Source organism: Moschus berezovskii, chromosome 14, assembly GCF_049115385.1.
Source record: "Moschus berezovskii isolate FMDL1 chromosome 14, NW_MosBer_1.0, whole genome shotgun sequence".
Lineage (NCBI taxonomy): Eukaryota > Metazoa > Chordata > Mammalia > Artiodactyla > Moschidae > Moschus > Moschus berezovskii.
In genome coordinates, this window is record NC_142473.1 from 52,428,147 (window position 1) to 52,442,264 (window position 14,118).

General features: G+C 42.5%; 1 protein-coding gene and 1 pseudogene across 1 annotated transcript; both read right to left on the minus strand.

Moving 5' to 3' along the window:
* Nucleotides 1-575: 575 nt before the first annotated feature.
* Nucleotides 576-1,529, minus strand: LOC129553915 (olfactory receptor 51J1-like). Its single transcript, XM_055422597.1, has one exon. It carries the CDS (start codon nucleotides 1,527-1,529, stop codon nucleotides 576-578), a length of 954 nt encoding a protein of 317 aa, XP_055278572.1.
* A 6,843-nt stretch (nucleotides 1,530-8,372) lies between these two features.
* LOC129553609 (olfactory receptor 51L1-like) lies at nucleotides 8,373-9,853 on the minus strand (annotated as a pseudogene).
* Between the last annotated feature and the right edge of the window lie 4,265 nt (nucleotides 9,854-14,118).

The window sequence follows — 14,118 nt, forward strand, 5'->3', positions numbered from 1 at the left end:
CTTGCACTTTCTCCTTTCCTAGAACAGTTGAATCAATAGATTTCAATCTTCCAATTTCTGATTACTTTTTTTCCTTATGTGGAGTTCTATGTCTTCTTAAACAATCCTTCTTGCATTCTTGTTCCATCTATGCAAGGTATGCACACAACATGTTTTAAAATGACATCAATTCTTTATACTGTTCTGTCATACATAATCCCTGTCCACTTGCACCCTAACTCCTGTTCACTGCCATATTATGGATAACCTCCTCTTGTGCTCAGTCGCTTCAGTTGTATCTGGCTATTTGCTACCCTATGGACTGTAGCCAGCCAGGCTCCTCTGTCCATGGGATTCTCCAGGCAAGAATACTGGAGTGGGTTGTCATTTCCTCCTGCAGGGGATCTTCCCATCCCAAGGATCAAACCCACATCTCCTGAGGCTCCTGCATTGCAGGAGGATTCTTTACTACTGAGCCACCAGGGAAGACCAACCTCCTGTTAGATACTATATTTTAAGGTAACATCATTTGTATAACATGCAAGCTGGGACCACCTGTGATTATAGAAAAAGTCTCTTTCTACTTTGTCCTTTGTCTAAACTCTGGCTTTCTTCTCTGATAATATCAAGGAAATGCCACGACGGATTTCCTTGGTCTTAATGCTGTAGACAATGGGATTGACAACAGGTGGTAAGAAGAGGTAAGCATTGGCCATCATAGCATGGAGCAAAGGGGACACATGATATCCAAAGCGGTGCACCATAGACAAGCCAATCATAGGCACATAGTAAGAGAATACAGCGCAGACATGTGAGCTACATGTGCTGAGTGCTTTCCTCCGCCCCTCCCCAGTGGCAATGCTTAGTACAGTGTGGAGTATGAACCCATAGGAGACCACAATGAGGAGTGAATCAAGCCCAAAGGTGGAAGTAACAATGAAAAGCCCATAGATATTGTTGATAGTAGTGTCCCCACAAGGTAGATGGATAAGGTTGGGGTGAAGACAATAGGAATGGGAGAGGATATTATGGCCACAGAAGGTCAGGCGCCTTAGGAGAATGGTCAGTGGGGCCATGAGCACAATGCTTTTCAACCCAATACTGGCTGCCATGCCAAAAATGCGGGGCAGGGTTAGGATGGCTGCATAGCGCAGTGGGTTGTAGATGGCCACAAATCGGTCAACAGACATGGAGAGCAACACAGCGGACTCCATAATGGAGAAAGAATGGATGGAGAACATCTGGAGAAGGCATGCATTGAAGCTAATCTTGGTAATACCAAAAAGGAAAACACCTAGCACTGTAGGCAGAGTGGATGCAGAGACACCAACTTCAGCCAGTGCCAGCATGGCAAGGAAAAGGTACGTGGGCTTGTGTAGAGCAGTGTCTGTCCTGATGACATGAAGAATGGTGCCATTCCCAAGGAAGATGATAATGTACATCAAGCAGAAGGGGATGGATATCCAGATGTGCTCTGCCTCCAGGCCTGGGATGCCAACCAGAATGAACATTGTAGGTAGGAACTCCAAAGTACCACTGGAGTTCCTCATGTTGAAATCTCATTCAGTAAGATCAGTGCTTCCTTGATAATTAAAAGCAAACTAGTGAGATGACACTATAGTGGAGACTGACTCCTGGACACTAAGGAAAGGGAAGAACAAGACAAAGTTACAGATTAATGTGGTTAAATGTCTCATGCCTGAAAACTGACAGATGATCATCATCAGGAAATTCCCACTTACAAGGAGGGGATAGTAACCAACAGAAGGAAGTTGACTGAACTGAACTGAGCTGAACTGAACCCTTTCAAGGACCAAATAGAGGTCTGCCTCTGGATAGAATCTGCCTGTCAGTGTAGGAGAAGAAAGAGACTCATGTTCGATCCTTGGGTAGGAAAGATCCCCTGGAGAAAGGCAAGAAATCCACTCCAATATTTTTGCCTGAAAAATCCCAAGGACTGAAGAGTCGGATGCAACTGAGCACACACCTGTACTGTTAATCCTATTGCACCCTATTTCTTGCCTATCTCACTCCCAGTGACCTGATATTTGGAAGGGACAGTCTTGAAGGATACTTGAATCTAGAGTTTCCCCTCCCCGTTAGAAGCTGTCTTCTCTGCTTCTTCATGCTCTCTTTTGTTTTCTTTCTTTTTTTCCCCTTACCTTTATTATTATTATTGTTTTTTTGCATTCTTCCTATCCCCAAGAATCTTCTCAAACAAAACTCATGTCTTTTTAAAGAAGATATTAAAAGGCAATTATTCCCCTGACTTTAGGATTTGTATGACAAGAGTGTTTCAGTTTTAGAGAGGTTAAAAGGCATAATTTAGTCTATCGCACACATAAGAAACAACAAATCCTTAGAAAGAAAAGTATGCGATCCAGTTCATACTACATCTCTGAAAGTGAACAGAATTAGAAATGAATGCTATGTGCAGAGTACCTTTACTTAAGCATTTGTGAAGCTTCCTTTCTTTATGTTTAAAGATAGAGATATGGATACCTACATCTCAGAGTGGCTCTAGGTGTTTAACGTGAGCTTTGAGTAATCAGTGAATATTATTACCCCTTGCTCTTTCTACCTTCACCTTCAGGCATTATGAGAAGGAATCATCCAAAGTCAGTTCATCCCCACATTTCTATTAATATTGATATATTTTTGTCATTGTCTCACTCATACTCAGACCATATCTGTGAGGGAAACAAGGACACAAGGAGTTTCCACTTAACAGATGAGAATATAAAGAAGATATATACATTGCATGACCAACTGAAGACAGTACGATGACTAAACTCTTTCTGAAATCCATGACAGTTGGATGATTTTATTTTGTTCTTCATCTGCTACCAAGTTTAGGAACATCTTCTCATCCTGTCACATAGGCGCAGGAGGCTAGAAAGATGGCCACTGACTATAGAAATATCTAGAGGGCAAATTGCAGGGTAGAGTTGAGACTCTTGGTAACTGCTTCTGAAAGCTGCTTCAGGGCTGAAGATTATGGGCTTGAGTACTCACCACAAACAGACCTGACCTCTGAACATCAAGTGGGACTAGGGAGCTCAGTTTACCAAGTCCCAGCCATCTTGGTTTTAATGCTTCCTTCATCCTAGGGGGATGCTGTGCCCTTCTTTGTAAGCTGATCAGCTCTGGTGAGTGGAGGAAGAGAGAGGGATTTGTGTTCCCCGAAGAGCAATTACTTAGGTAATTACATTGCTTCTTTTCAACATCCAGGGATCCTTGAAAGAAACAAGCAAATGTACTGAGTCAGTACCTCTGTGAAATGAGTATAATAATAGCAATAATAATTGAATGCATCCTGTATGAAAATGAGATAATTCATATATACAAATTGCTTAGAAAAGTGTCTAGATTATCAGAAGTACATCATAAGGGCTAGCTATTATAACTATTATAAGAAAATTAATCCCAGAGAAATTATATATTCCTCTACTATGATCATTGGCTATGGCTTTCACAAATATGTATTTAATATATAAGGAACAGGGCACAAAAATGTTGATATCCATAAATATCAAGGATGTTTAATATCAGGAGATGACAGGATCCAAGGGGTTATATTATTGTGAGAAAAAGTTCCAGATTGAGTTAGGGTCAAGGGAAGGGGAGATTGGTCAGAAAGGTGTGATGAACAGGGCTTCCCAGCATAAAATGACTGTGGAAGATCTAGTAGAAAGTGAGCATTTCCAGAATCCAATGTTAAAATGATTTTAAATTGCTGAGCAAAATGAGTTTTGATTATATGTAGATGGCTGCTTAATTTGCTAATTTTCTGACTGACAAGAGGGAAAAAAGAGTTGGCTTAAAAATTCCACCATTTATAGAACCTTTTTAAAGTTATTGAGGTATAGTTGGTTTACAACATTGTGTTAGTTTCTGATGTACAGCAAAGTGGAATATGTATATATATAGAGAGAGACTGCAGCCCACCAGGCTCCTCTATCAATGGGATTCTCCAGTCAAGAATACTGAGGACTACTGCTCAGGAAAAAAAAAATAATAATAATGAGTATGACTGCTCATTGGCAATGTACCTGGTCAATAAAGTGCTATAATTGCAATATATAGTGATTCTTCTAATGGTTCTGGGAAAAGGAAATTGAAAAAAATTTCTGGAAATTATCCACTTTTTTAGATGCCATGATGCTAAAGCTGAAACTCCAATACTTTGGCCACCTCATGTGACGAGTTGACTCACTGGAAAACAGTCTGATGCTGGGAGGGATTGGGGGTGGGAGGAGTTGGGGACGACAGAGAATGAGATGGCTGGATGGCATCACTGACTCGATGGACATGAGTTTGAGTGAACTCCGGGAGTTGGTGATGGACAGGGAGGCCTGGCGTGCTGTGATTCATGGGGTCGCAGAGAGTCAGACACGACTGAGCGACTGAACTGAACTGAACTGAACTAAAGAACATTTCTAATTCATGGGAAGAGGTCAAAATGTAAACATTAACAAGAATTCGAAAGAAATATTAACCCTCATGAGTAATTTGGAGGGGTTCAGGACTTCAGTGGAGAAAGTAATTATTGAAAATCTAGTTGCATAAGACACTCATCTTATGGCAGTGTCCTAGGTCGTGTTGTATTCTAAGGCTCATGCCTTGGGATTCCTTTGGTAGGATTCCCACTCCATCATAGTTGCAAGGAGATATACAACTTGATTTCCCTTTATAAGCAACCTTGATTCATTTAGATATTGCAACCATCACACTTCTCAGTGTGCCTTTATATATTTTGTGGCATCTATAATCCTTTGTTCCCCAGAGATAGAGAGAACGACTAAGCAGCTATGTTGGGATGGTGAAGTCTTGGCAAAACCTTGTGCAGCATTCAGGTTTCCCAACAAACTGTTTAGAGGTAAGCTTTCCTGTGCCTCCTCCATAGCTATCTCAACTTACACCCTAAGGAGAGTTCCATTCTTCTTCCCTGGAAATAAAATAGATTAAATGGCTCTGTTTAATAGGAGCTTATGTATGTGGAGCACCTATTATGGTCCAGCTAGAGCTTAGAATCCTATCATACATCCAACCCTCCTACTCTGCATAAACATTGCAATCTGCCAAACAAGAGCTAGAAGGTAACTTTTATAAATGAGAATCAAGAAGGACAAATACTTCATAGATGAAAGACTAAAAGATAGAGCAGACGCATTTCAAAAGTTATTTTATTGTACTTTTCTCACCTATTCTTACATGCTGTCCACTTTATTCATTAGAGTCCTTGGCATATTGTTCATAGCTCATTTAAATTTCCCATCCAATACTTTCAGCATTCTTTTTTTTTTTTTTTATTTTACAATATTATATTGGTTGGTTTTGCCATACATTGACATGAATTCGCCCCGGGTTTACATAAGTTCCCCCTCCTGAACCCCCCTCCTACCTCCCTCCTCCCTTTATCCTCCCTCTGGTTCATCCCCACATGCCAGCCCCGAGCATCCTATAACATGCATTGAACCTGAACTATTGATTCATTTCACATATGACAACATACGTGTTTCAATGCCATTCTCCCAAATCATCCCACCCTCACCCTCTCCCATAGAGTCCCAAAGACTGTTCTATACATCTGTGTCTCTTTTGCTGTCTCGTATACAGGGTTATCATTTTCATCTTTCTAAATTCCATATATATGCGTTAGTATACTGTATTGGTGTTTTTCTTTCTGGCTTACTTCACTCTGTATAATAGGCTTTTGGTACATATACACAATGGAGTATTATTCAGCCATTAAAAAGAATACATTTGAATCAGTTCTAATGAGGTGGATGAAACTGGAGCCTATTATACAGAGAGAAGTACTTTCAGCATTCTTGTCGAATCTGATTCTGATTCTGGTTCTGTCTTTTAAAATTGTGGGATTTTTGCCTTTGGTATGACTTGAACTTTTTTCCTTGATAACTGTTCGTGATGAACCTGGTAAAAGGAACTGTGATAAGTGAGCCTTTATTAATGTGGTGATGAGGTGTGAGGGCAGGAAAGGCATTCTATAGCCTTATGATTAGGTCTCAGCCTTTTAGTGGGTCTATACCTCTGGACTGTGAACCTCATAAGTGCTTCTTATTTTTTTTTCTCTCTCGCCCCTTAGGTGAGACAGGATGGGTCGAGCCACCTGTGAAGTTTGTTATGTCCCTTCCCCACTTAGTTAGACATTGATAATATACCTTAGCTGGTTGGTTAACTAGTTTCCCTTGAGGACAGACTTTATTAAAGAAGAAACAGTGTTCTGACATATCACAACACGGTTCCTTTTCCTCTTCTTTTGATGAAAAAGCCTGAGATAATTTTTCTCAGATATTTACTGTGGACTCAAACAGAGCTAGTTGGGGGTAAATCTCTCCTAAGACTTAATCCTTTGGGAATTTTTTATTCTGTTGTCCCCATTGAGCCTTCAGTAATACTCAATTACAGATCAGTTTTTCCTGTCCAGACACTGGTGGCTGCACTTGCTTCTGCTCAAGGGGCTCTGCATTGGAGGCCTGGCGTGCTGTGATTCATGGGGTCGCAAAGAGTTGGACACGACTGGATGACTGAACTGAACTGAAGTCATGACTTATCCATCTGTCTCTTTATTCTTGGGAACAGCATTTTGCTCTGTATCTTCCCCTCTCTTATGGATCTAAGAAGAGTTTATTGATTTTTTCAGTCTGTTTTGCTTCTTATTTGTTATAATGGAGTGATATAATCAAGCTCCCTACATATGGAATCAGAAAACAAGAATCCTTTTCTCCATTAAAAAATTTTTTTTGACCCCATATTCTTATATTGTTCCTCTTGTCTCATTAATCTTCGCTCTGGTCTCCTTTTCTTGATTGTATACTTTGGCCACCTCATGCGATGAGTTGACTCACTAGAAAAGACTCTGATGCTAGGAAAGGTTGGGGGCAGAAGGAGAAGGGGACGACAGAGAATGAGATGGCTGGATGGCATCACCGACTCTGTGGACATGAGTTTGAGTGAACTCCGGGAGTTGGTGATGGACAAAGAGGCCTGGCGTGCTGTGATTCATGGGGTCGCGGAGAGTCGGACATGACTGAGCGACTGAACTGAACTGAACTCTAACAAAACCATAAATATTATGGTTCTATTAAACAGCATAATAAATATTATGTTCTATTAGTATTCTGTTGAAAACTATTTTGGCTGCCTATACTTACTTTCCCTAAATGTCATTTTCACTTTTATGAATTTTAAGACCAGCTATATGCTTATGACTCACAGAGTTATAATTCTAAGCTTGAAACTCAACTGTCCAAATATGAATCATCCAAATATGAACAATGAGGGTAAAAAAGCAGTGTTGGAAGGTTTTGCTTAAATCTACATGGTTACTTTGATGAAAGGATATAATAGAACTATTATATTATGAGGAATTGTGGTATATCCATTAGTTAATCCAAGGAATATGAAATGATGATTCAACTTTCCACATCATCAGAGTAATTTATCATTAATGCCATTATTATAGAATTAATGTTCTAATAAGTCAGTAGAAGATAAAATACAAAAATCACGTTAAGGGCGTCTCTGGTGGCTCAGTGATAGAGAATCTACCTGCCAATGCAGGAGACACAGGTTCACTCCCTAATCAGGGAAGATCACATGCGCCATGGAGCTATCCAGCTGGTGAAGCACAAGTACGGAGCCTGTACTCTAGAACTCAGGAGCTGCAACTATTAGAGCCCATGCGCCACAACCAGAAAACTCACCACAATGAGAAACCTGTGAAGCAACTAGAGAGTAGTCCCTGCTCACTGCAACGAGAGAAAAACCCGAGCAGCAATGAAGACCCAGCACAGCCGAAAATAAATGAATAAAATTATAAAAAATAAAGTGTTAGTATCTCATGCAGTTTATGAAAAAGGAGAAAAAGAAGTCACTTTAAACTTGCAGACACTTATGTAAAAGACAATCATTTTTATGTAAGAAAACTTTTTCCTCTATATTTATAACTACATATGCAACTAGCAATATAAGTATATACAAGTAGCAATAAAGATACGTTATATCTCAACGTTAGAGTGAATTAATGACGTACAAAGGGCTTCCCTGGTGGCTCAGAGGTTAAAGCGTCTGCCTCCAATGCAGGAGACCCGTGTTCGATCCCTGGGTCGGGAAGATCCTCTGGAGAAGGAAACGGTAACCCACTCCAGTATTCTTGCCTGGAGAATCCCATGGACGGAGAAGCCTGGTAGGCTACTGTCCATGGGGTCGCATAGAGTCGGACACGACTGAGCGACGAAATGGAACGGAATGACGTACAATCAACAGATCAAACTAAGTGAACAGAAATTGTTTTGTGATAGGAAGACTCTAGAAAGAAGCTTTACTGCATTCCTCATTTTAAATTGCCCTGGTTCATCTCTACTGTCTCACTGTATCTTCCCTAGGTAGAGCACCTCGAGGATGGCCCTGCGGATCTGCTGGGTCTTGACGCTGTAAAAAACAGAGTTCATCAAGGGTCGGAAGAGCACAGAGACATGGCCCATAGGGTGTGCACCAGGGGTGAAGTGTGGCTCCCAAACCTGTGTACGATGGACAGACCTAGTGTATGCACAGAGAAGCAGAGCACGGCCAGGAGGTGGGAGACACAAGTGTTGAAGGCCTTGAACCTCTCCCCAGCAGAGGCAATGGCCAGCACAGTACTGAGGATGATTGTATAGGAGAGCAGGGTGAAAAGAACATCAGAGCCCATGGCCAGCATGATGATGCACAGTCCATAGAGTCTGTTGAAATGTGTATCTGAGCCAGTCAGGTGGATCATGTCCTGCTGAAGGCAGTAAGCATAGGACAGTGCTCCACGGTGACAGTAGTCAAATTTCAAGAGATGCAATGAAGGTGCGGTTGTGATGACAGCGCTCAGCAGGCACAGCAAGACCCTGACCAATGCCACACAAGGCCCCGTGAGCATAGATGCGTAGTGCGGTGAGAAATGGATGGCCACCAGGCTGTCCAGAACCATAGCAAAGAGCACGGCAGAGTCCACGAAGGAGGAGTGTAGGAAGCCCTGTTGCAGAACACAGGGCACCAGGTCCACCATCTGGGCCTCTAACCACAGTGCACCCAGCACTGAGGACAAGCACAGGCCCAAATCTGTCACAGCCAGGATGGCCAGGAAGTAGTACATGGGCTGGTGGAGGAAAGGGTCCGTTCGTACCCAATGCAAGATGGTGGCATTGCCCAGAAGGGCCACAAGGTAGCCTACACAAATGGGCAGGGAGTTCCAGAGGTGAGCCCACTCCAGGCCTGGGAAGCCCGTCAACAGGAATGTAGAAACTCAGGTTGGCGCTTGGTAAGGTGGACACATCATCATTCTCAAGAGTCCTCTTTGTTCTGTGAAAGGTGGCCATGGGTTCAAGTTAACTAGGCCAATGAACATGAGCTGTTATGCTGTCATAGGGGAATAATGCCCTGCTGGCTGGTCTGGCCTCTCTGCTCTCCCTGGAATTCAATGACCTTGCAGTAAACCCTTGCCCTCACAGACAACCTGTCCTTTTCCTGTTTTTTCTTCTTTCCCTTATTCCCATGTAATCTTTTACTTTGATGACATAAGATCTCAGCAAGGGTTTTCTGTATTCTTATTCTGAACCAGCTAGTGAAAGACAGTTGTTTTTTTTTTAACTTCTATTAAAAAATCTACATAGCTCAATCTTAGCAGAATGCTCAGATTCTCAGAAATATTGTTACTCCCAAATTGCCTTCGTTTGACTTTAACACCTCAAGCTTTTCCTATGGAAGAAATGATCTCTAAATTTTAAAGTGAAGTGAAGATGCCCATAAAGGGTTTCCTCATGCAATCTGCTCTCCCCTCTATCTCTTCATTGTCATGATGTGAACCTTTCTGCATGTCCATGCGATCAGGAGAACTAGTATTTTGCTAATCTTCTCAAAGAACCCAGGTCTCTCTATCAAGTATCTTATGTCTCAAACATCTTCGCAGGTCCCCTGGGAACCTCATTTTTCCTCTTACAAACTCACACTAATTCATCTTATGTAGGCTACATCTTTAAAGCTGCTACTTTTGCTCTAATTCCTGAGATGTCTTTTTTTCAAATCTATTTTGAGTACACTGATGGGCCAGCTCCCTTGATTTTTTGTTTGCTTTGTTTTTGTTTTCAATATTCATTTCAGTCTTTGTGTTTTTAAACATATCTCTTCCTCAAATCTGAGGTGGAGGTCCAACACAGCTTACATAACTTTAATGAATTGGGTAAATTGATTAGCATTGTTGACTCAATGGACATAAGTTGGAGCAAACTCTGGGATACAATTAAGGACAGGGAAGCCTGGTGTGCTGCTTTCTGTGGGTTCTCAAAGAGTAGAACACAACTGAGCAACTGAACAACAACAAACTTATTAGAGCAATGTTTCCTAAACAGGTATTTCAAAAAGTTCATATTGTGTGTGTACCTTGAAACAGAAACAACAATAACAAAGCCTTTTCCTTGCTCAAATCAGTTTATTACATACTAAAAACCAGGACTACCTAACGAGAGGCTCACAAGAAAAGTTCCCAAAGGAGGACATGGCAACCCACTCCAGTATTCTTGCGTGGAGAATCCCATGGACAGGGGAGCTTGGCGGGCTATAGTCCATAGGATCGTAGAGTCAGACACAACTGAAGCAACTTAGTTGTTCATGATTAAGGGATTTAGTCCACGCATGCACGGCCTGCTCCCAAACCAAATGCTGATTTTCTTGTAATTTCCCTTATTTTCTTTGCACTTACCTTCTCCTATTATATACAAATATACTCCATCTCCTTTTTAATGTCGGGGTGCTTTTGATATCAGCATCAAGTGCCTTATACCTTTGAAAGATCAGGGATGTTCAGAGAGACTAATGGACTGAAGAAGGAATTGAGGGACAAGGATAAAAGGGGATCCTGAGGAATAGACCACAGCTTACGCTGAGAGACAGAAAGCAAGGCTGAGGGGCAGAATGAAGGATGAGGATGGGGAACAGGAGAAGGTATAGTGAGGGTCAGACAGGGGAAGAATGAGAGACGGTGAAATGGTGGCCTTCACAAAAATATGTCGAGAGGCAGAGATGCAGATAATCATGGCTCAAGAAGCAGCGGAGGCTTCTTGAGAGAGTGGAAGAAGAAGAATGGTGATGAAAGTTGATGAGAAAGATGAAGGATAGGAAAAGACAAGCTGAGTGTAAGAGATAAAGAGGGTTGTGTAGGTTAGAGGAAGAAATCGAGGAGCAGAAGATGAGGGGGGTGTGAGGCCTAAAGGGTTGGGCTAAAGGGTCTGGAGAATGGAGAAGCTAAGATCAGAGAGAAGAGAGAGGATGATGGCAGAAAGACAGAGAGAGAAAACATGGGATGACAAAACAGACGGAGGAATTATGAAGGGAAAGGTCAAGTAACACATTGATAGGAAGCCCAGGAGGTGAAAGTGGTTGGGAGAGAGGCAGAGGGAGACGCAGAGAGAGGAGGAGAGGCAGTGCGTGCATGCTGAGTTGCTTCAGTCCACGGGACTCTCTAGGCCAGAATACTGGAGCGCGTTGCTGTGCCCTCCTCCAGCGGATCTTCCTGACCCAGGCACTGAACCCACATCACCTGCACTGGCAGGCGGATTCTTTACCACAAGTGCTACCTTTAAAGCCTGGAGAGCAGAGTGGGAGTCAAATAAAAGAGGGCCGGGAGATTCAGGAAGTAAATCTCTTGTGAGACAGCAGAAGACAAAGGGCAGGGCTGAGTAACTGGGAAGATAGGAAACAGGGAGGCGCTCAGACACCAAGGGGCTGATATGGGGAAGCCTGCGGAACAAAGGGAGGGACTTGGGAGCTTGAAGCAGGTGCCCAAGGGAAGGAGGCCAGGGACTCTCTCACAGCCCTTTGTCCAGGCTTCTCAACTCTAGACACAATTTCAATATACAGTGTGGTGGTGAAGTAGCTTCCCAGGTGGCTCAGTGGTAAGGAATCTGCCTGCCAATGCAGGAGACGAGGGTTTGATTTCTCAGTTAGGGAGATCCCCTGCAGGAGGAAATGGCAACTTACTCCAGGATTCGTGCCCGAAAAATCCTGTGGACAGAGGAGCCTGGCGGGCTACAGACCACTGGTTCACAAAGAGTCAGACACGACTGAGTGAGCACTCAAGCATGCACGCACATAGCATGCATGCCTGCTCTTCCCTTTATGCCTTCTGTGGGCTATAAGTTAGTAACTGATCTGATGACACTGAACATCAAGAAATTCAAGGGACTCAGAGCTCATAAGTGGTTTTTGGACATGCCAGCCACATTTGGTGAAAGGACCAGATACTCTGCAACTTAGCTTCTTTTTTGATGGAAGATTTTTACCTGTTCCCTGCCTCCTTTCCAGGGAAACTATTGGGCTTAATAGTAATGAGAAAGAATTGCTCTGAAGTGTTGGAAGGAGCATCCACTGGGGGAGGGGAGAAAGTTGTTGAGATTATGATTCCTTGTCTGCTACAATCCTGTATCACTCCATTCCCGAGCCCAACCTAGTGATGCCAAAATGATCATGGAGAACTATCATAGAACAGGTCTAACCACAGACTTGCCATCACCCTGGAAGCTGCCCTAGTCTATAACTTACAGACCTGCAAGATAAGAAGTATCAGAGAGGTCATTGGATTGGCTGCCTCTGTCCACAAACCAAAGGGCTTTCAACAACTTACTGGCCCTTTGCTGCCTGTAGCTGCTTTCCTAATCTCTGCGGCTCTTCTTAGTCCTCACTCCCATCCCAGCCTTTTCTGATTGACTCAGGATAACAGCATCTGTTGCATTTGCACTTGTAAAGCTATCTGTTCTCCCTTGAGTCTTCCGGCCTCAGAGAAAACTCTTTAAATGGATGCAGATCTTACAAACACCAAAGAGGGATCAGCGCTGTCCCAGAACTTAGTCTTTGGAGCACCATGAGATATACCAGCAGATCAGATGCTTTTTCTTTCTGTCCTCCCACTAACTGCTGTTATAAAAAAAGTATCAGTTGACCCTCAGTCCTTCATCCTCTTCCCCAGAGAAGCCTCCCCTTTGAGAGTCTCCTTCCTACCAAGCAGTTCTTCACCCTCATTCGTTCAGTAAATATGTAGAAACTACAAGCTTTGGGTCATATACTTGGATGCAAAGATAAGACACAATCTCTGTCTTTGAGAAAATCTTTCAATTCTGGTTTCCTCGCTGTGTATGCCCAGGAATGCGATTGCTGGATCATATGGCAGTTCTGTTTCCAGTTTTTTAAGGAATCTCCACACTGTTCTCCACAGTGGCTGTACTAGTTTTCATTCCCACCAACAGTGTAAGAGGGTTCCCTTCTCTCCACACCCTCTCCAGCATTTATGTTCATCGCAGCACTGTTTATAATAGCCTGGACGTGGAAGCAACCTAGATGTCCAACTGCAGATGAATGGATAAGAAAGCTTTGGTACATATACACAATGGAGTATTACTCAGCCATTAAAAAGAATGCATTTGAATCAGTTCTAATGAGGTGGATGAAACTAGAACCTATTACACAGAGTGAAGTAAGCCAGAAAGAAAAACCAATGCAGTATACTAACGCATATATATGGAATTTAGAAAGATGGAAATGATAACCCTGTATATGAGACAGCAAAAGAGACACAGATGTATAGAACAGTTTTTGGGACTCTGTGGGAGAAGGTGAGGGTGGGATGATTTGGGAGAATGGCATTGAAACATGTATATTATCATATGTGAAACGAATCAACAGTTCAGGGTTGATGCATGTTACAGGATGATCGAGGCTGGTGTGCGGGGATGACCCAGAGGGAGGATAAGGGGAGGAGGGAGGTGGGAGGGGGGTTCAGGAAGGGGAACTCATGTACACCCGGGGCAGATTCATGTCAATGTATGGCAAAACCAACCAATATAATATTGTAAAATAATTAGCCTCCAATAAATATAAAAAAAATAATAAAATTTAAAAAAAAAGAGAACATCTTTGTCTTTTGCAGGAAATGGATATAAAAAGTCTGTCTATGCCTGCAAAAGCAAAACAACAAAATTGAACATGCCATAATTTACAATTTTCTTCCTAGATATTTGGGGTATTTATAGGTTTGGAGGGATTGATATGGACACATTCAGTTCAGTTCAGTCGCTCAGTCGTGTCCGACTCTCCGCG